Source organism: Eptesicus fuscus, chromosome 2 (assembly GCF_027574615.1).
Source record: "Eptesicus fuscus isolate TK198812 chromosome 2, DD_ASM_mEF_20220401, whole genome shotgun sequence".
Taxonomy (NCBI): Eukaryota; Metazoa; Chordata; class Mammalia; order Chiroptera; family Vespertilionidae; genus Eptesicus; species Eptesicus fuscus.
In genome coordinates this window covers 44,417,909-44,441,497 of record NC_072474.1, presented here as the reverse complement: position 1 = coordinate 44,441,497, position 23,589 = coordinate 44,417,909, and the positions used below count along the sequence as shown (strand labels likewise).

The window sequence follows — 23,589 nt, the reverse complement described above, 5'->3', positions numbered from 1 at the left end:
AGAGAAACATCAATGATGAGAGAGAATAATTGATTGGCTGCCTCCTGCACGCCCCTGGCTGGGGATCGAGCCCACAACCCGGGCATGTGCCCTTGACTGGAATCAAACCTGGGACCCTTCGGTCCTCAGACTGACACTCTATCCACTTAGCCAAACCAGCTAGGGCTCTTGTAAGCTATTTTGAAACTGTTTTGTTCCCCAATAGTATTTTCACCAAAGGTTTTAGTATCCATTGATACTAAATGGATTGTGACATTTCACCCCAACATACTTACATTGATAATTCTTACCCAAACCAATTATTACTATGATCATTATAAAATCGTGATTTTTTTCTTTTGCCTTGTATAATTATTAGTTGTTCTTTCTTGAACCCACAATAATCAGGCTTCTCCATCACTCCAACAAAACTGCTGTTGTCGCTTGGCCAGCTTGGCTCAGGTTTGAGAGTTGACCTATGAACCAGGAGATCATGGTTCAGTTCCCGATCAGGGCACATGCCCGGGTTGTGGGCTTGATCCCCAGTGTGGGGGCATGCAGGAGGCAGCCTATCAATGATTCTCTCATCATTAATGTTTCTATCTCTCTCCCCCTCTCCCTTCCTCTCTGAAATCAATAAAATATTAAAAAAAAAACACACACAAAAAAAACCTACTGTTGTCAGGGTCACCAATGACTTCCATTTACTAAATCTAATGGGTAAGTCTCAGACATTATTTTCCTACTAGAGGCACCAGTGGGGTCCCTTGGCCTGGCCTGCCTTTCACAATCTGGGACCCCTTGGGGGATGTCAGAGAGCTGGGTTTGGCCCGATCGCCGCAGGCCAGGCCAAGGGACCCCACCGGTGCACAAATCCATGCACCGGGCCTCTTGTATGCATATAAGATCTTTGGTTAATCTCTTCCCGCCCTCCCCTCTCCCCTCTTCCCTCTGAGATTCATCAATCTGTTCCATGTTTCCATGCCTGTGCTTTGAGTGTCTGCCACCTGGTGGTCAGTGGACATCATAGCTACTGGTTGAACAGTTACTTAGGCTTTTATATATATAGACTAGTGGCCCGGTGCACGAAATTCGTGCACATTAAAGGGGAATTAACCCTTTGCACTCGCTTTTTTCTCGAGCTGCTACCGATGCTAACCCTGTGGAGTCACACTCGACATCCGAGTGCAAAAGGTTAATTAGAGGAAATATTTTAATATTGCTATTTGCCTTTTCTCTATAATAGAAGTGTCAGAGATGAAAGAAAGTTAGTAAAATGTATATGAAAATCTTCCTCCTGTCAGAGTCTGGGGCGCCCCGCAGGACCCAGAGTCAAGTCCCTGCCCTCACGCGCACACCTCGAAATTGCGCGAGACCCAGACTCAGCCGGCCCCACCCCATTGGGCAAGATCCAGACCCGGCCGGCCCCACTCCCGTCAGGCCCCGCCAGGCAGGAGGAGCAACCTCAGGTCCCCTGTCAAGCCCCGCTGGTTGGGGGGGGGCGCAGACTCTGGTCCCCCATCAAGCCCCGCCAGGCGAGGGGTGCAGCCTCAGGTCCCCGGTGCATGCCGGGTGGGGGTGCAGCCTCTGGTCCTCCAGCACACCCTCAGGTCCCCCGGCCCGGCACACCTTGAGGTCCCCCATCAAGCCCCACCAGGCAGGGGGCGCAGCTTGAGATCCCCCAGTCCGGTGCTGGGGTAGGGGGCATGCCTTGAGGTCCCCTGTTAAGCCCCGCCAGGTGGGGGGCGTGGCCTGAGGTCCCCCAGTGCTGGGGTGAGGGGTGCAGCCTGAGGTCCCCTGGCCAGGCCCCGGGGCGGGGGGCACAGCCTCATCATAGGTATATATGTATAGTAAAATAATGTATATATAGGTTTCGGTATTTTCTGAGGTTTTAGCTTCCACTGGGGGTCTTGGAACATATCCCCCATGTGATAATGGAGGACTAATGCAATATTCAAGAAGAAATATAATGATAGCTAATGTCTTTTAATTTCTATGCATAGCTTTTTTAACTCACTGTCAAGAAAAAAATGTTTTTGGTGCCTCTTGTTTCTTTTTATTGCTGACTCAGTGACTTGAGCCTAACCAAGCATGTCACTGGGTTTTATGTTAAGTATTTTCTGGAGGTCCCTGGGAAATATAGTTGTCCTGAGGTGAAATGGTTGTAGTCTAGAGAATCTGGTCTGTGTCTTTGTTAACTCACTTCATTCATTGGAACTGAATTTGAAGGATAAGTAGGAATTTTTAGGAAAGGACAAAGCAATGTTTTCTAAAGTGAGTTCCTAAAATATTTCATAAAGAAAATTAGTAACAGCATGTAGTTGTCACGCAATTTTGGGAAACACTTTGTTTCTACACTGATTCTTTTTTCCCCTCTCAATTTCTCTTAATATTTAGAGGGACTAGTGTTCCACAAACAGTTTGGAATTTCTGGGATAGTGGTATTCAGGATAAAGCAATGTTTATAATATCAGAAAGATGATAGAGCTTGGTGTATTTGGAGAATAACTGATGGTTATTCTGGCCAGAGGATGGTGAGAATGTGGGAGTAGAGGGTTGGCAGGAAGCGAGCTGGGCCAGACAATGAAGTCTCAGTTTTTAAAATCTATTATCTCAGAAGTGGGAAGCCATTGAAGACTTTGAAGAAGGGAAGTAGCACAAACACATTTGCATTTTTAAAGAATGGGCATGCAAGGCTGAGACTATCATGCAATGTGATTAATTCAAAGACTATTACAGTAGTAAAAGTGAGAAATAGTAAGAATGTGAGCTGAGGCTATAGCTTTGGGTGGAGAATGATGACTAGATACCAAATAGAGAAGATGCCAAAAAAGAAATGTTTCATGATGGAAGACAAATGAGTTTGTGGTTTTTTGGACATGTTGGGTTAGAGGTTCCTGAATGGCACAGGGATATTAAGGATGCAATTGGAAAAACCTGATTCATCTGGCAGAGTCTGAGGTAAAGTTCCTGAGAGCAGTGTTAGCTGAATTTTAGATTTGGTAGATATGATATATGATATGATACGATACAATATGATATGATATGATATGATATGATATGATATTCAAATTATAAGAGGGGAATAAAGGGCAGTGGGGACAAGATACATCTTTCTGATAAGAAAAGTTTACCCATCCTAACTTACTGTATTTTCCGGCGTATAAGACGACCTTTTAACCCAGGAAAATCTTCTCAAAAGTCGGGGGTCTTATACGCCGGAAAATACGGTAACCCACCCATCATTTGGCAATAACTCACTTTATTTTTTTATTTTTATTTTTTTTAAATAAATCTTTATTGTTCAGGTTATTACAATTGTTTCTCCTTTTTTCCCCCCACATCTCCCCATCACCTGGTTCCCTCCCCCCCCCCCCCGTTGTCCTTATCCATAGGTGTATAATTTTTGTCCAGTCTCTTCCCATACCCCCCACACAGACACCCCTTTCCGCCTGAGAATTATCAGTCCACTCCCATTCTATGCCTTTGGTTCTATTATGTTCACCAGTTTATTCTGTTCCTCAGATTTTTAATTCACTTGATTTTTAGAATCACTTATTGCTAGATATGTATTTGTTGTTCATAATTTTTATCTTTACTTTTTTCTTCTTTTTAAAGAATACCTTTCAGCATTTCATATAATACTGGTTTGGTGGTGATGAACTCCTGTAGCTTTTTCTTATCTGTGAAGCTCTTTATCTGCCCTTCAATTCTGAATGATAACTTTGCTGGGTAGAGTAGTCTTGGTTGTAGGTTCTTGCTATTCATCACTTGGAATATTTTTTGCCATTCCCGTCTGGCCTGCATAGTTTCTGTTGAGAAATCAGCTGACAGTCGTATGGGTGCTCCCTTGTAGGTAACTAACTGTTTTTCTCTTGCTGCTTGTAAGATTCTCGCCTTGTCTTTTGCCCTTGGCATTTTAATTATGATGTGTCTTGGTGTGGTCCTCTTTGGATTCCTCTTGTTTGGGGTTCTGTGTGCTTCCTGAACTATTTCTTTCACCAGGTGGGGGAAGTTTTCTGTCATTATTTCTTCAAGTAGGTTTTCAGTATCTTGCTCTCTCTCTTTTTCTGGCACCCCAAAAATTCAGATATCGGTACGCTTAAAGCCATCCCGGAGGCTCCTTATGCTATCCTCACACTTTTGGATTCTTCTTTCTTTCCGCCTCTCTGGTTGGGTGTTTTTTTTCCCCCTCATATTCCAGATCTTTGGTTTGACTCTTCGGGTACAGTGGTCTACAGTTGAGTGTCTGTATATTCTTTATTTCAGACAGTGTATGCATAATTTCTGACTGGTCCTTTTCCATTTTTTTGGTCTTCTCATTTAGGTCCTTGAAGATCTCTTCAAGTTTCTCAGCGGTTTTTAGAAGATTCTTGAGTAACCTTATAAATATGGTTCTGAACACTGTGTCGTCCATTAGTTTGCTTTCATCTATCTCTCCTACTTGTGACAAACTTTGATGTCTCCACATTTTGGCTGCCTCCCTGTGTTGATGGAGTGGCTTTGTGTGGTCGGTGACCTATAGGGGCCGGTAACTCAGCTTCCCCAATCACCCTAGGTGGTCGCTCTTGGTACTCCCCTTTGTGGGCTGAGTGGAAAGTCTTGGTGTAGTTAAAAGCCCTGATTGCTGTTGGTACACTGGGAGGAATTGACCTCCGGTCCAATTGGTTGTGAGGGCCTGCTGTGTCTATAACGGAAGAATTGCTGTGCTGGAGACACAGTAGGGCTTTGGTGCTCACTGAGTCTGCCTCTTGAATGTGTCCCTTATGAGAGTGGTTGAAATCTGGTGTCATCCACACCGACAGAAAAGTCACTCTCACTCTCCGACCGATGGCCGAGAGTCCCGTAGGCATCTGGGTCCCCCGCGTGTCCCCAGAAACTGGAGTTCAGAGTGGTTGGGATTGTTGGTATCACTGGCGGGAGTTGATCTCTAAGCCAGTTGGCTGTGAAGATCAGCAGTGTCTCCACTGGGAGAGCTTCTGTGCTCAGCTTGGATGGGGCGGAGTCTCAGGGTGGCGCAGACAAGCTTTGGTTTCCCGTCTGCTCCGCCCTAAGAGGGGCGGTTTCTCCGTGCCCGAATTAATGGCTGCATGCCTCTGAGAGAAGGCAGCTTTCAAGCCTCACCCGCTGCCAAACAGACCAGTTTCTCCCCGACCGCAGCTGGATTTCAGTGCAGTTGGGAGGTTTTGTTTTTCTCCCAAACGAGAAAGCTAGCCACGCAGCATCTGTTGCCCTCCCTCTCCACGCGCTGCGAGCAAGCCTGCTGCGTATTCAGCCGCCCGCCCTTTCCGCGCTCACGGATCTCCGCACCTCCACAGCTCCTGAGGCTCAGCGTCCCCCTCTCTTTTTTTCTCTAGTTGTAGGTTTTCCACTCTGCCAGCTTTCCGGTGGTTCTGGACGGTGTGTGCTCTGTTTTCCAGTTGTAGTTTCAAATTTGTTGTGGTAGGCAACAATTAGGTGTTTACCTTATGCCTCCATCTTGGTTTCTCTCCAGCAATAACTCACTTTAATTCTAAATTGTAAATACCGTATTTTCCGGCGTATAAGACCCCCGACTTTTGAGAAGATTTTCCTGTCTTAAAAGGTTGTCTTATACGCCGGAACATACGGTACTTCAATTTTACTTCCACGTTCTTCTGTTCTGAGTTTCTGAAAATTCTTTTTAATTATCTGAATGTGGGAAGCATTCCTTTAAGATGTAAATGTCAAGAGTGCTGTGATTAATTTGGTTATTGGTTGGTTGGTTGTGCATATGTAATCAGCTATTGGCCATTACTTTTATACTCTAAAGTCTAATCAGTGAAGACATAAGAATATTAGTATTAACTGAACTTTGGTTATGATCGAAAAGAGCACTTGCCCTGAATATATGATAACCACTAAGATCAAAGGCATGCTTCAACTCCAGCACTCCTACCATTTCCCTGAAAATGACATTTTCCTGAAAATGTGACTTTAGCATGCCTTTCATGCTGATGCTGAGATCAGAATTAAGTATATTATCAAGACATAAAAGAATGATATTCAGTAATGATGAAAATTTCTCTGGTGTCAGAAATACAGATGAATCATACATCTTTGCCACACATAGTACATACTAAAATAGAAAAAAAAGTTCTGTTTATTTTTTTTCTGAAAAAGATAGTAAACTTTACTATTTAACAGACAAATTGGTAGTCCTATATATATTTGGGTCACATTTAAAATATTTTACTGCTAAGGTTTTGTGATTCCTGGGGTGGTGGAGATGGTCGATAGGAAGACAGGCCCTAGAGTAAGACTGGCAAGATTCAAACCCTGGCTCTACCATGGAGTAACCATGTGACTAAGGCAATCCATCTGACAGTGCCCACCTTGGGACAAAGCACTGAAATAATAAATAAACATGCTTAGTACATAGTGATCACTCATTAGTGCTAGCGCCAGCAAATAAGGATATCCATTCAGTGACTTTATATATATTAGTGATGAGATGAGGATATATAATTATAATTTTCTTCCTCAATCATCACTAGCTCCTCTCCACCTGAAGACGGCACAGGTAGTTCCCATTATACGGAGTCCTTTTTCTCTTGTTTCCTATGGCTACCTTCTTATTCAGATCTGAGTTTTGTTACCTGCTCAATGAGACTTTTTCTGACTACCTGATCTAAAATATTCACTGTCAATTTCAACTATATCATTTTATTTTAATTTTCTCTATATAATTTATCACTTGATTTAATTTTTGCTGTTAAATTTCCTTCATTGGAATATAAGAATCTCCCTTGTTCTTCATTGTGCCTGGCATCTTGGTCAAGGCCAGACATGTAGTAAGTGCTCAAGAAATATTTGCTAAATTAAGGAATTACTTGGCAGAGGTTATAATGAAAGAATAAGAGAAAGGGAGGGAGATTCAAAATTCCAGTTCAGGAAAAAATGTCAGTTCCTGCCTTCGCCTACTCTACCCAGCCCTGAACCTGAACCAATGTATCCATATGTCAAGACTCAGAACTTGGAACTGGTGGTTTCAAGGTAGCCTCTTGCTCTTTTAGAACTGTCATCTCTTGTGACAGGATAAGCCCTGGCCGCCCATCTCTCCCAGATGGCACAAGCTTTTTTTTTTTTTTTTTTTTTTTTTTTTTTTAGTACTTTATAATTCTCCCTTTCCTTCAACCCTACTGATTGGGCCATGCTAAAGACTACAGTTACTGGACCTGTGTGGATATCAATACTTGCCCCAATTCAGTCCCTTTTGAATAGTTATCTGGATAACTCCCTGTCCCTACCCATGCTTACAGCTGGATTAGTTCCCACAGGCTTTTTTCTTGCCTTGTTGCTGAGATCCCACCATTCTTTAGTTATGCCCACAAGGTTTAGGGTCATTAAATAGAGAAAGGGAACAGGAGGACTGGAATTTGAGGCTGCCTTTGAGGTTCATGCAATGCGTATATAACTTTAATGAATACCACTACCTGGGAGTGTTAACTCTCAGGTGTAATAACCATTCTCTATTTTGGTATGGTCATACTACCCAGCACCACTTCATATATAAGTGGGTGCCCCAGTAATACTACTCTAGTATGGTAATCCTTATAAGCCCAATGTTAGGATATCATTCTGATGATCTATTGCTGCATAAGTAACCTCTGCAAAGCTTAGTGCCTTTAAATTGCAACCCCTGATTTTATTCACAAATCTGCAAACTTGGTAGGGCTTGGTGGGGAAGCTTGTCTGCCCAGCATCAGCTGGGAAGCTTGGCTTCCTTATGTGGTGCTGTATTCTCAAAAGACAGGACATGGAAGCTGCCAGAAGCAGGCAGTGTCGCTCTGTATACGCTGGTCAAGTGGTCCTGGAGCTCAGGTCCAAGGGGGTAGACAGCTTTTGATGGGTGTACCATATGTTAACTATTAATTTTACCAAAGAATTTGGAGCCACGTCACCTTAGATATTCGCCATTTTCATTTATTTAATTACAAGACACACACACACAAAAACCAAGAAACCTCTTTTTCAGATCATAATAGGAATGATAATATTATGCACAAAGGAAGCTATTTTTAAAAATCACCTGACTGGAAAAGCTAGCACTGGCCACTTCGAGCTACTAGATGTGTCAGTTTAGCCTAAATACTGTGAAACCCACCACAGTGGAAGTCAAAACGGGGGGCGGGGGGGTACTTGAATGATCTTAAAAAGTTAATGAAACTACTAGAATACCTTAATGTTGTTAACTCAAACCTCTGAAAAAGAGGAAGAAATAAATACCTAACCTATTTTTGTTCTAAAGCATTTCAATTTGGTCTGTGGGCAACTTGGAAGATATTGTGAACTTCTTTAGAAAACTGAATTCCAAAGCAAACTAATGTTTACTTTGTGTGGTGTAAATAGTATTTGAATGAAATGAAAATATATGTATTCAATTAACTCTGGGATCTGGTATTCTGAAGTCAGAATGTTTAATTCATCTTGGAGGGGAAAAAATAGCAAGAAGAGGGAGGTTCTAAAATTCCCACTATCCACTGTAGCTAATCTCTTCTATAAACAAAGCAGAGGTTTTGATCTGGCAAATACTGTGACTATACTTTCCTCAACTTTTGTCCCCCATTTGCCTAAATATTTTGTTATCAGCTTTTTAAAAGATGCTCTAAAAATAGATATGGGGGGGTGAAGGTACATGATATTTGTAGTCGGCATTTGCAGTACTGTAGCATGCAAGATCTTCCCAATCTTTCATTTCTTTCCTCCTGCATAATCTGATTTTGCAACAAATTGATTACTTGCCCTCTCCATGTCACTTTTCTATAAAATAAAAAAGGTTGCTTATAGTCCCAAGGTGGGGAAATGGTCTCTTTCTGGAAAGGGTGACACTCAAAGGTCAGTCCATTAAACAGAGTGACCTATGAGACCCCCAAATAATGCCTTAGTGATATATTCCAAAAGTTGAAGTTCAGAATTTAAATTGATCCTCTTTATTTACAAGCCTGCTCTTGGACATTTTATTTAAAGGGAAAACTGAAGTAAAATGCATTTTATGACTGACTGTGAAGGATTAATTTTTTCCCCAAGATGTAATTATTAGGGAAATCCCTTACTTCCCCTCTAGAAAGCATCTCATGTCCTTGAACTCTCACATATAAAAAAGTCACCAGCACTGAAATTGTGAAGTCACAATTAATCAGTCATCTGTTTAAGAATTAGCAGATCATGTTGGAAAGAAGACTGAACCTGAAGTTAGAATTCCTTGGTTAGAGTCCCACCTTCGCCACCAGCTGTGTGTGTCTCCTAGCAAGTGCTGTTTGAGCAAACTTCTTTACTATTCATGCCCTCATTTCTAGAATAAGGACAATATCATCCACTGTGGCAACCTGATAGAGTTCTGAGGATAGACAATGTATCAAATGTGCAAGCACTTCATAAATTTCAGAGCATCATGTTAACAGGAAGTATTATCAATCATTTTAGAAACTTGATGAAAATATATGTGTATTTTTTAAGTTATGGTTATTAAAATCTCTCTATATAAAAGGTTAAGTGTCCATCCAACCAGTAGCTATGACATGCACTGACCACCACAGGGCAGACACTCAGCGCAGGAGCTGCCATGACACTCACTGCTATTTAAAAATAAACGGCATCACTTGGCTTCCCGTAAGTGGGACACAGGCCCCGCCACCACCCCGGAGCAACACCCCACCAAATCACAGCCAATGCTGCCAACACTACATGGCGCAAAATGCGGCCCACAGCCCAGCCCAGCCCGGAAAAGGTCGCTGTGGGCGCCAGGTAATGACATCACATAGCAACGCCTGGCTTCCTCTCCCTAGTGACTAGCCTCCTTGGACTTACTTCAGCCTAGGAACAGGACTTGCTTTATAGCCAAGTGCAAACATTTTACAGTTTAACCAAATGTCTGTGAAGCGTTTTCCTGTGCCTCATCTCATTTGATCCTCACAGAAGTCCTGGAGTAGGTAGATAGGAGACTCAGTGGAATCCCTATTTTCTTTTCATTAGCTGGAAAATGAAGATTTAGAAAGCTTAGAAACTTGACACAACTGAAAAGAAGTAAGAAATGATGGAACTTGAAAATGACTTCAGGTTTTCTTACTGTGCAGAATAAAACACAGCTGCAGTTAAATATTTTATCCTTTGTTCTCCCTGCATGATCTACAATAATAATCTGCTTCATGTTGCTATTTAATGCTGTGTTGCTGACAATTACCTGAAAGAGAAGTTGGGATGCTTCACTGGGCTGGAAAAAGTTTAGCTAAATCAGAAAGCACGTCTAATTAAGCAAGTTTATTCTATATATATATATATATAAATATATATATATATATATATATATATATATATATATATATATATAAAAGGCTAAGTTGACTCGCACATGAGCGATACATATAAAGCTCTTGCTGGCGCCAATCGCACGTGTGTGTTTCAATCTGTCATTGTTGATTGTGTATCTGGTTGACACTTCTATTATAGAGAAAGGGCAGATAGCAATATTAAAACATTTCTTCTAATTAATTTCCTTTCAATGTGTACAAATCCGTGCACTGGGACACTAGTTTCATTATAAATACATTGTACAGTGTGGTTAAAAAGACATATTTTCTAACCTTAAAAAAGCACAGAAACTAAGGAATATACATCTTTGTGTCCCTAACATTGTCTAGGACAGTTCTGTGTAAGTCAAGTTTATTGGTTGAATGATTGATTGAGAAAGATATTTGTGAAGTCATTATTCCTCAATTTACAGAGGAATAAATTGGCTTTTTTAACATTTTGAATTTCCAGTTAAAAATTATTGAATGGTCCTGGCTCAGTTGATTGGGCTACACTGAAAGGTTGCCAGTTGGATTCCTGGTCAGGGCACATGCCCAGTTAGAGAGCTTGATCTTCACTAGGAGTTGTGCAGGAGGCAGCAGATGGATATTTCCCTCTCATATTGATGTTTCTCTCTCTCTCTCTCTCTCTCTCTCCCTCTGTCTCTCTCTCCCTCTCTCCCTTCCCTCTCTCTAAAAATTAATTTTAAAATCTTTAAAAATTACTGAACTCTCAAATACTATACTTAACAAAACTATCAGGGTAAAAATACTCTCACACTATTACTCTGTTGTTGATTTTATAGACAGCACTGTGGGATGTATGAATGGACTAGGGAGGGAGGAAGAGGGGAAATAAAATCAGATGTTTAGTATCCACTATTGCAAGAATATTGTCACTGTGACATCAGTATCAGATTAATGATACTAGCCTGCAACTAAGCTTTAAAAAGATAAATCGAAAGAACTATTGTAAATTTTTAGTATTTCCAACAACTCACCTCTAAAGTTTAAAACAAAGTTGTCCTAACCTAAAATGTAAATTTGACATTGCTACTTAGTTTCATGCATCTTCACATAAATTTTTTTAGGAATTTGTTCCTGCCTTTCTAGCTTTTTATATAGCTTTTAAAATGGCTGCTTTTGTATTTCCTCACAAAAGTTATCAGAATACTATTTCATAGTTGACTTTTTTTCTTTTACTATTTCAACAAATACTGGCATAGCATTGATATCTACCTTGTTTCATACTGAGTACCTGCATAGGTTAGCATACTGCCCTGAAATTCAGTTTGTTATAATTGCAGAGAAAATTCATTAAACTTTCATTGAACTCATGTTATGTCCCTGTCAGCCTCCTAATACACTTTCCATTTAATTGGACCAAAGTTTTTGTACTTTTAGGAAAAATTATCTGTATCTATTTCAGGGAGACAGAAGCAATTTAGCTTATGGTTTTATTTTTGGTATGTTATAATTAATTGTGCCTAGATATTATTTTATATGTTCTTATTTTTTATTGAGATTTAATTGACATACATTATATTAGTTTCAGTTGTACCATATAAGGATTGAATATCTGTATATATTTTTAAATGGTTATCACAATAAGTCTAGTTAACATCTGTCACCATTTCCAGTCACAGAAAATCTACTTTCTTAGCAACTTTCATGTATACAATACAATTATTATTACATCCGCATGACTTAAGATTTTATAACTGAAAGTTTATACCTTTGACTCTCTTCACCCATTTCTCCTCCATCCCTCACCTCCTATCTGGCAACCTCCCATGTAAGTGAGAAATATGGTGTTTGTCTTTCTCTATCCATTACTCAGAAAGTCTAGAATATAAGGGATATTTAGATATGAAAGTAGCAGAAGACTGACAGGCTCGCAAACTGACAGGGTCCAAAGCATTAGAGGCCTGGTTTTTATGCCAAGAAATCAAAAGTTCTTTCTTAAGCAAATAGGAGCCTTTAGTATAGAAGTCTAATGTGTATACAAAGCACCCAACACTTTTCCTTTTCCTAGTAAGCTATAACATGCATAATACTTTGGTGTTTCAGACTAGGAAACCCAAAATTAAGAGCCTAATCTTGAGCATAATTTATTAGACTGAGTAGGTGTCCTGGTTGCACATGTGCACAATTTCCATCCATGGTTTTTGTTTTGTTTTGCCTTGTTGAGTGATAAAAAATACTAGTTTTCTAATATTAGGCTTAAAAATTGGCTTCTTGCCCAGCCAGCATAGCTCAGTGGTTGAGCATCGACCTATGAATCAGGAGGTTGCGGTCCAATTCCCCATCAGGGCACATGCCTGTTTTGTGGGCTCAATCCCCAATAGGGGGCATGCAGAAGTTAGCCACAATAATACTCTGTCATCATTGATGTTTCTATCTCTCTCCCTCTCCCTTCTTCTCTGAAATCATTAAAAATATATATACTTTTTAAATGGCTTCTTTACCTTTGTACTTTCTGGGCAATGTAGAGTGTTCAATCATCAGGTTCCTCCTAACTTGAATAGACAAGGAGAAGACTTCAATGTGAGAGAATTACATCCTGGAACAAGTGAAGTCACTTGTATCAAAACATTTGATTCTTGAGGGTTGCTGTTTTTTCCTGGTGACACCTAAAGAATCATGATTTTTAGTCAAGCTAAAAATACATTATAATTTATGCTTCTAAACGGTGCCTTCGGCACAAGAATATCAGCTATAAATCAAATTTGATTTTTTAATTAATGCCTTATCTTAAAATACCACTTTCTTACCTCATTCATTGTATTTGAGATCCTGTTCATGTTTCTAGGAGCTTTACATTTGTAAAATTAGAATTGGAAAGAGTACTGCTTAATTAGAGTTTTCTATAAAGCCTCTGGACATAATTTGTAGTTTACTCTGTGAATAGTATGTGCAGCTTAATAGTCTCCTGTTTAAACACAACCCTGAAAAGTACTCTTTGCCTTCGACCTTCATTTCAGCCCAGATTCCTTATATGTGAAGATGCAATAGACACAGATCTTCAACATTTGCTCTTGGAACAGACGTAAGCAAGTTAGGTAAATGAATAATAGAAATATGATACCGAACTTGCTATTAGATATTCCACTACATATATTTTCTTCTCGTTTTTAACAAAAGATAATTCCCTTTGACTTTCTATTATGAAAAGCCTTTGGCAAAGAATTGTTAAGAAATCTACAAACACAACAGAGACTAAAATACTTGTGCTCATTCCTTGCTGTACAGTGGCTCCACTTAATAGCATTTGTTACTCTAGCCCTCCTAAGGGGCTCAAAAATACTTTCCATTTTTGCATTCTGACCATCCGCTTTCTCATCCCCTTCCTTGTTCTTATTCTTCGTCCTCCAAATCAAGACTGCATTGCCATAAAAAAAAAAAAAAATAAGTCGGACCTGTTTGGTGTGGCTCAGTTAATTGAGCATCATCTGTGCACTAAAAGGTCACCAGTTGGATTCCCAGTCAGGGCACATGCCCAGGTTGCGCGCTCCACCCCCAGTCTGGGCACGTGTGGGAGGCAGCTGATTGACATTTCTCTCTTTCACATTCAAGTTTCTCTCTCTCTCTCTCTCTCTCTCTCTCTCTCTCTCTCTCTCTCTCTCTCTCTCTCTCTCTCTCTTTCACTTCCTCTCTCTCTAAAATCAATAAAACTATTTTAAAAAATAAGTTAGATTTATGAATGGATGGGTAGAGAGATTAGAGAGATGGATAGATGAATACAAGTGTAATAAACCAAGTATGGTAAGTTGTTAATGGCAGAAATCAGGTGGAGTTTATAGAGGTGTCCATTGTAAGATTATTTCAACTTTGCTATGTGTTGTAAAATTGCCATAAAATCTCTGGTTATCCACAGAGGGTAAGATGACAGAGTCTTTCACTTACTCAGTGTTTAAATTTTTTTATAATTATACTAAGGGCCCAGTGCACGAATTCATGCACCTTTAAAGGAACTGTAGGCCACGAAGCTGCAGTGGGCACAGGGCTGAGTCTTGACCCATCCTCTGTGCCCCTGCCCGGCCCCTCCCACTGCGGCCCCTGATCCCCTCTCTGCCAGCAGCCCCGCTCCCGCTGATGCCACTCCCACGCACTGACAGTGCCAGCCCCACTTGCACCCACTGACAGTGCAGAGCAATTGGGGTTGGCTCCAGCAGCGAGTGCGAGTGGGGCCAGGGCCATCAGTGGATGTGAGTGGTGTCTGCTGCCCCGATTGCCCTTCAGGAGCCAGGGGAGGTGGAAAAGCCTTCAGGGGCGATCTGGGCCGGCAGCCGCTGCTCGCACCTGCTAATGGCACCAAGCAATCGGATCGGTGCTGGGTGCTGGCAGCGGGTGCGAGCAGTGACTCCAGCACCGGCTGCAAGTGCGAGTGGGGCCGGTGCCAGCAGTGGGTATGAGCAGCGGCTCTGACGCTGGCACCAGGTGAGAGTGGGGTCATTGCCGGCAGCAGGTGCGTGAGGCGGCTGCCGCCCCCATTGCCCCTCAGGAGCAGGGGGAGGTGGAAAAGCCCTGAAGGGCAATCAGGGCTGGCAGCCACCACTCGCACCCGCTGATGGCGCTGAGCGATTGGGACTGGCTCCAGGCACCGGCAGCAGATGCAAATGGCAGCTTCAGCTCTGGCTGCGGGTGCGAACAGGGCCAGGGCTGGCAGTGGGTGCAAGTGGTGGTTCCGGCACCGGCAGCAGTTGCAAGCACCGGGCAGGACCTAGGCACACAGGAGCAAAGAATTTTCAGTAAACACCAGAGGCTCACCCCGATGACAGCAACCGGCGCCCCGCCGTGGTCTGGCGCTCCCACTCACCTGCTCCACCATCCTGTCACGGCCAATGCCCGACATGTTCCATGCATACGCCTCCTGGTGGTCAGCACACATCATAGCAACCAGTTGTTCAGTTCTGGTTGTTCTGCCATTCGGTATATTTGCATATTAGCCTTTTATTATATAGGATTTTTATTTTATTTTATTTTTTAAAGATATTTTACTGACTTTTTACAGAGAGGAAGGGAGAGGGATAGAGAGCTAGAAACATCGATGAGAGAGAAACATCGACCAGCTGCCTCCTGCACACCCCCCACCGGGGATGTGCCCGCAACCAACGTACATGCCCTTGACCGGAATCGAACCTGGGACCTTTCAGTCCGCAGACAGATGCTCTATCCACTGAGCCAAACCGGTTTCGGCGGATTTTTATTTTTAAATATATTTCTATTTATTTCAGAGAGGAAAGGAGAGATAGAAACATCATTGATGAGAGAGAATCATTGATCGGCTGCCTCCTGCACACCCCCCTCTGGGGATCGAGCCTGCAACCTGGGCATGTGCCCTGACCCCAAATCGAACTGTGACTTCCTGGTTTAAAGGTCAATATTCAACCACCGAGCCACCACGGCCAGGCTATAATTATATTTTTAGAGAAAAATGAAAGTAATTATTTTTATAGCTACATGAAATTGTCTTCACAAATAGAATCACCAGACTTTTGATTTAAAAGCTCTTCATGCTTGAAATCTGGCCATGCTAAATAAGAATGTATACAACTCATTACAATAGGAAACTGGCTACATAAGTAATGGTATATATAGTGAATAAAATATTATGCAATTATTAAAACATGGTAGAAAAATAAATGCAAAGATGTGGAAAGATTTGTTATATTTTATGTGCGGTCTAGAAAATGATGAATTTATGGATATGACTAGAACACACACACACACACACACACACACACACAAACACACATATATATATATATACTAGAGGCCCGGTGCATGGATTCATGCACTGGTGGGGTCCCTCAGACTGGCCTGTGGACATCCCCCAAGGGGTCCCAGATTGCTAGAGGGCGCAGGTCAGGCCAGGGGACCCCACTGGTGCACACTCAGGGCCAGGGAGGGATCACGGGAGAGCTCCAGGGTGTGTCCAGCATGTCTCACCCAGTCCAGATCAGCTGGACCCCAACAGCAAGCTAACCTGCCGGTCGGAGCGTCTACCCCCTGGTGGTCAGTGTGAGTCATAGCGAATGGTCGAATAAACCGTCAGACACTTAGCATATTAGGCTTTTATTATATGGGATATATACATATACATATCTATAATAATAAAAGCATAACATGCTAATTAGACTGGATGACCTTCAGGACGAAGCTGGGGCTGCGAGGGAAGCCCGGGTCCCGGATGCCTGCTGGTGGCCAGAGGGAAGCCGGTGCGGCAGCTGGGGGGAAGGAAGACCTATTCTTGCACAATTTCCGTCCATCGAGCCTCTAGTAATCACATAAGGATGAAGAAAAACAGAAAAGAGAAGAACATACTATTTTTCTATGAAAATGGAGCAGGGAAACCTTGGTGTCTGTAAATAATATTTGATCAAGCAAAAAAGATTATCTGGGTTTTTAATCTGTATCACTGACATATGCTCTTACATTTTCTTAATCTTGCTTTTATTTTCTTAAAAAGTACATTTGAAACATGTAAAAACAAGTAATTTCATTCATTATTCTGAAGATATATTCATGGGCTTGACTAATGGCTTTTGAAAGTTCAATTGTTTTCATGCTGCTAGGCCCAAGGCATTTCATACTTGGAAATACCCTATCTCTAATCTCTAATTGCATTAAATTTCTGTGTCTGACTCATGAGGAAAACACTTCGAAGTAGAAAGGGGAAAATCCAGTTTCTCTCTAAATATAATAACCATTGACATATTTCAGGCAATGCGACACCTATGTTTCAAGAATCCTAATCAGAAAAATCAAGTTTAAGGATGGGCCAGTTAAATAAAAAAGTTTTTATTTATTATGGATCTCCTTTCTCCAAGGAGATTTAAGCAATGTGCTTAAATTAGGTAATTTTTACAATAGGTCTCTATTGTTATTCATCCAGAAAGCATGTATTGAACAATTACTTCGTTTATGACCTGAACTTAATGTTTCACATGTTGTGTTTTTTCTTTAGAAGACTTTTTTTTTTCATAGATTTTCTGCCACTATGTATTGAAAGAAAAGTTGGATAAGACTAAAGTAAAAATAAGCAAAAATAGAGGTTATTTCTGGGTTCCATTTCTCTAGTCTTCTAGTGGGTTATACAGAATTTGTAGTTCATTTATCTATTCAACCCTCTTCCTGCATGCTGGTAGTCTATTCTACTAGCGCCTTCTCAGCCCCACAGAATACACATTTCATTTTCTTCATCTCTTGTCTTTCCCAGGTAAAATGTCCAGTGATCGAGCGTTGAGAAAGCAGCAACAGTTAAACAACCTTGTGTATGTGGTGACAAATCAGGCCAAACCTGGTGACAGAATTGTGGATTTCTGCAGCGGTGGGGTATGGTATCTCTTCATGTATCTTTTTAGTCTTTCCAAGACTATGTGACTTTATATTACAATCAAGGAAATGCTTTTATTTGGCAAGATCGTTGTCTCAGGATGAGCAGAAGCCTTAGGGACCAACTTTAACTTGTCCCTTTTCCTGCCTCTTTTAGGGTCACCTTGGGATTATGCTCGCTCATATGCTGCCATTATGCCAGGTAAAGTCTGAATAACAAATAAAAGAAAACATCGGAAAACGACATGATTCAATGAGCTGAGCCTGGCTTATACCTGCTCTTTGAGTTTATAATCGTTCCCCCCGGGTCAAATGTGTGGCAGACATTTTCTTTTTTTTTTGAACTCAACTTCTACGATTCAAAATCTGAAGGAAAAAGTAGGATCACAATAGTTTTTAACTGTATAAAAGAGTTATATATTAAATAATTTTTAAAATAAATAACTATTCCAGTGCTAAATGAAATAATGATAAAACTAGTTTAACCATCAGCATAATTTTATTCTGGAAATACTAGCATCTGAAACTTGTTGAACATATTCTTTTGGTAACTTGAGTTTTACTCATTGTATCAAAATTGTAACAACCATAACAAAATTTTAAAGAAAAACAAAATCCAATCTCCTTCCCTGATCCATGAAATGATTTTCACCTCATGTTCTTAATACGTCCTTGTACTTAAGGATAATTATTGTTGTAAAATCTAAAAATGCAAATATAATTTTAGTTATGTTTTCACTCAATATTCTATCAAGAAAGTTTTCCCTATTGCAAATAGTTGTAAATGTTTTCATCAAAACAGTACTAAAATGTGACTACTTAATATGTGTTTAAGGAAATGTACCATTATATATGCAATCATTGCCACCATTTATTAGAAGTTTGCTAGTTTTAGTCTTCTGCCATATTAAATAATTTCCTCACAGTGATCATCTTTTAACATAAAAGTCTAGAATTTTATGTCATTTTTCAAAACATACAGTTAAACTGGGGCACATTCTTTGCTTGTGAGCTCTCTAGAAGGTACAAAATAATTACAATGATTACTGCACTCCCAGAAAAAAAAAAAGGTGGAAGAACTCATAGACTGGTGTGAATGACATATATCTGAATGATGGCAATTGGAGGGCTCGTCTTATTCTTTTACTTTCTTAGGAAATAAGGAGTAAATAAATAAGGACTCCTGGGAGAAACAGGCAGGTGTCTGTTTTATTATTTTAAAAAGCAACAATTTCATGGTTGGAGTAAGAGGAAGAAAGCTCATACATGAGAATCCTGTAGAAACAGAGTCCGGTACATGGCGTCTTCTTTCCTCCCTAACAGTTCTCCTGGGATCAGAGACTGGAAAGAGGGAAGGAAGCCTTTGACACCCAGGGTACTCTGACAGGTTTTATTATTCAAAGGATCCAGGATTTTCCCATAAAGACAAGATAGAGGACAAAATTAGGGTAGAACTAAGAATGATCATGATGAAAGTGACAATTCTGCCCACTTTTCTCCATCCAAATGGATGGTCCTCCCCGATCTTCCTTGGCTTGGATTACTGTGAGAGACTCCTAACTGGTGGCGCTGCCTTCTGCCTCGCTCCACTAATCCATACTATTCATTGCAGCAGCTGAAACTTCTTTTATCGCCCATGGTCTGGCTCCTGTTGCCTCTCCAGCCTGATTTCCACCCCCACATCCTGCTCCCCATGCCCACCATCACCATTACACATTGTGCCCAGCTATACCAGTTTTCTCAGTTCTTCAAACACAGTATATTTTTCACCTTGGGCCTTCATACATGTTTCTCTGTCTGCCTGAAACACTTCTTCATTGCCCCAGCTAATTTCTATTAATTGTTCAGGCCTCAGTAAATATATTAGTTTTTCATATTTTTTTGAAAAATATGTTTTTACTGATTTTGAGAAAGAGAAAGGGAGAGGGAGAAGGAGAGATAGAAACATTAATGAGGAGAGAGAATCATTGATTGGCTGCCTCAAAACCCAGGCATGTGCACTGACCGGGAATTGAACCATTGACCTTCTGGTTCATGTGCCAATGCCCAACCACTGAGCCATAGCGGCAGGGCTACTTTTCCATATTGATTGAATAAAACCTGCTATAATCATCAGGTATAGGTGCTCTGATAACACACTTTGTCTTTTATTAAACACTTATCACTGTGTTATAATTGCCTGTTTTACTTATATCGTTACAACTGTAAGCTTCAAGAGTTCAAAGACCTTGTTCATTTTTGTACCATATTTTCCAGCATACTTCCTGGCACAGGATAAGGATCTATATAATATATTCTATATTATTAAGACTATGAAATACAGTAATTATACTTTGCCCTAATGTCTGAATTATGTTCCTAAATATACTTTGTTTCCTGGGTGAAATCTAGGTTACATTAATAGAAAACAAAGAATTGTCATTAATTCGTGCTAAGAAGAGAAGTGACGAGCTAGGTCTAAGCAACATTTGGTTTATTCAAGCAAATATGGAGTATTTTACAGGAATGTTTAATATTGGGGTAAGTAATAAAACAATTTCAATTTCCTTAGTTTAAAAAGTAAGAAAAATGATACGCCTTAGAGAAAATAAAAGAGATGCTTTTATATTCTTTGCTAAACTAAGAAATTTATAACTTTTATTTTCTGTTATCTATATAATATAGCATACTAATGAATATTATTTTATTCATAACACTTCATTATTATATGATAGAGATAACATTTGTTCTTCAACCAGATGAGAACTTTATTTTCTTCACTGCAGAATCCCCAGTGCCTCAAAACAATGTTTGACACATAGCAAGTACTTAAAAATAGCTATTAAGAAGATGACTTCCCTTGATATATTCTACATTTTTAAGAGTAATGAAAGAAAAGAAAAATAAAGATAATTGAAAAATATAACTTATTAGTAACCTGTAAATACTAGAGTTACCTTTAAGTAGTATTTGCTTTAGCTAGGATTTGATAGCTTACCTGTATTTTTAACTTCCAAGAGACAGAAAATATGTTAATCATATTTCTAAAACCTTAAGACCAAATTATTATTATTCAGTATTTCTAAAAAGACTAAGATGTGTGATTCTACCAGCTCTTTAAGCCCAAGATTGTGTGCTCTGGTGGAATTTGAATTTCATTAAGATGTTAGTGTTGCTGTTATTCCTTGTATTTGTTTTCAATAAATTTTTCCTGATTTTTATAGGACTCTATGCTCCATAGAGAAAAATACATAATACTATTAAGATGAATCATCTGTACTTCGATTACTGAGAGATTAATACCTGATTAAAAAAAAAACTTTGCTCTTTAGATATTTATGTAACCATACAAATGCATATCAACACATATGCTAACGTTGAAATTATACTTCATCGATCCTGCTTTAGTTAAATCTTTTCCATACTAATTAATCATGTTTCTTTTTTATTCATGTTGTTATACTGTAATTATTATGATGATGAATATCTTATGCATCAAGATATTTAAGACTTTTAATACATTTGCCAAATCACTTTCCAGGAAGGTTGTGGTAGTATGCATTTCTAGCTGTATGTGTTCACATGACAGACTCAGTGAGCTCTTCTAGATGGAACTCTTGTCCAGGTTCAGATGCTCAGACCTTTGGTAGTGTCTGATGTTTTTCCAATGAAGGTCATTTCTTAAATATTAGCTACTAAAATTTGTGGGGTTTGTTGCTATTTTTTACAGCCTAAAAAGTGTGTAATTTGTTTCCTTTGTAGATACAATCTAGGTTGGTTCTCTCAAGTAGCCTATAAAAAGAGAAGTAAACTTTAAGAAAACTATTAATAAGGTAGAACTGTTCATAAGGAAATTCAGGAAAATGCTGACATCTGATCCAGTAAATTCACAATAAATATATATTTATGTGCAGCTTAAAGTGCACATAAACATTGAGGAAAAGATTAAAGCTTCTTCCATGAAATGAGTTATTGAGACAGTGCCATGTTACTAGCACACCAGGCAGAATGTACCAAGTAGCGAGACATTGCTGCCCATTTATTCCCCTCTCAATTTACAAAATCCCCAGCCTATTGGCTATATGTCTCTTTATCCTTCTATGGCTTATAGGACCTGATAGACATTTTTCCAAAGAAAACATACAGATGACTAACAGGAATATGAGAAAGATGCTCAACATCACTAATCAGGGAAAGGAAAATCAAAACCACACTGAGATATCACCTCATTCCTATTGGACTGGATGTTAAAAAAAAAAAAAAAAAAAAGACACCAAGTAAGCAGTGTGGGTGAGGATGTGGAGAAAAGGTAACACTAATGCACTTTGGTGGGAATGTACATTGGTAAAACCACTGTGGAAAACAGTATGCGGATTCTTCAAAAAATTGAAAATTGAACCACCATACAATCCAGCAATCCCATGTCTGCCTATTTATTAAGAAATACAAAACACTAATTAGAAAAGATATATACACCCCTATGTTTATTGCAGCATTATTTACAATAGCCAAGATAGGAAGCAACCTAAGTGTCCATTGATTGATAAAATGATTAAGAAGATGTAGAATGTGTATACAATGGAATATTATACAGCTATAAAAAGGAATCAAATCTTGCCATTTGTGACAACACAGTTGGAACTAGAAGGTATGCTAAGTGAAATAAGTCAGACAGAGAAAGGCAAATACTATATGATTTACTTATATGTAGAATCTAAAAATAAAATAAATGAACAAACAAAACAGAAAGAGATTCATAGACACACATAGAACAAACTGATGGTTGCTAGAGGAGCAGAGGGTGGAGGGATAAAAATGGTTTCTTATTGGCTTCTTGCCTAGTGTTGAATAAATAATCTTCATTATTGTGAAAACTTATTTTACTGGATTATACTTTCAAGACCTGATTTACTGTGTGTTTCAATACCTCTGTTCTCAGTATTACAGAAATGTTGTCAAACAATCCATATATATAAAAGGCTAAGTGACTGACCTTACGTACGTCCAACCATCCAACTGATCTACCAGCCAGTACATATGACACGCACCGGCGATCTATATACTAGTATATAAAAGCCTAAGTGACTGAGCGACCGGTTGCTATGATGCACACTGACCGCCAGGGGGCAGATGCTCAACGCAGGAGCTGCCCCCTGGTGGTCAGTGTGCTCCCACAGCGGGAGCGCTGCTCAGCTGACCAACAGGCACCAAATGCCGGGCTCATGGCTGGCAAGCACAGCTGCGGTGGCGCGAGCCTCTCCCGCCTCCGCAGCAGCACTACCAATGGGTGGCGGAGGCAGGTGCAGCAGGGCTGGGATGAGCGGGAGCAGTACAGAGCTTGGGCTTGGGTTCAGGCTCCTCCCCAGCTGCCTGACACTTTGCACACTACTACATCCCTCGGGGGATGTCGGACTGCCGGTTTCAGCCTGATGGGTCCCAGATTGTGAGAGGGCGCAGGCCAGGCTGAGGGACCCACACACACACATGCACGATACATATAAAGCTCTCAGAATGGATATTATTGAAATCCCCCGTGAAATGATTTGTAATGGATCTATTATTGAAGCTACCTTTGGAAATAGTATGCCTATAGATAATATTAAAAATATATCTAAATGTGTGATTCTTTGTCCTAAAAATGAGCACGTTCATAAATTAAGTGAAGAAATTTTGGATATACTCAATGGAGATTTTCACACCTATTTGAGTGATGATTCCATCGATTCAACGGATGATGCCAAAAAGGAAAATTTTACATCAAATTTCTTAATAGTATTACTCCTTCGGGAATTCCTTGTCATAAATTAAAATTGAAAGTAGGTGCAATCATCATGCTACTGAGAAATCTTAATAGTAAATGGGGTCTTTGTAACGGTACTAGATTTATTATCAAAAGATTGCGACTTAACATAATCGAAGCTGAAGTATTAACAGGATCTGCGGAAGGAGAGGTTGTTCTGACTCCAAGAATTGATTTGTCCCTGTC

General features: G+C 40.0%; 1 protein-coding gene across 1 annotated transcript in view; it reads left to right on the top strand.

Moving 5' to 3' along the window:
- The window catches only part of GSTCD (glutathione S-transferase C-terminal domain containing), a 129,760-nt gene that overhangs the window by 78,244 nt on the left and 27,927 nt on the right, over positions 1 to 23,589 (top strand). Inside the window, exons 6-8 of the mRNA XM_054726847.1 lie at positions 17,509 to 17,624; positions 17,782 to 17,826; positions 20,016 to 20,144. Of these exons, the coding sequence (XP_054582822.1) occupies positions 17,509 to 17,624; positions 17,782 to 17,826; positions 20,016 to 20,144 (290 nt within the window). The remainder of the gene's footprint in view (positions 1 to 17,508; positions 17,625 to 17,781; positions 17,827 to 20,015; positions 20,145 to 23,589) is intronic.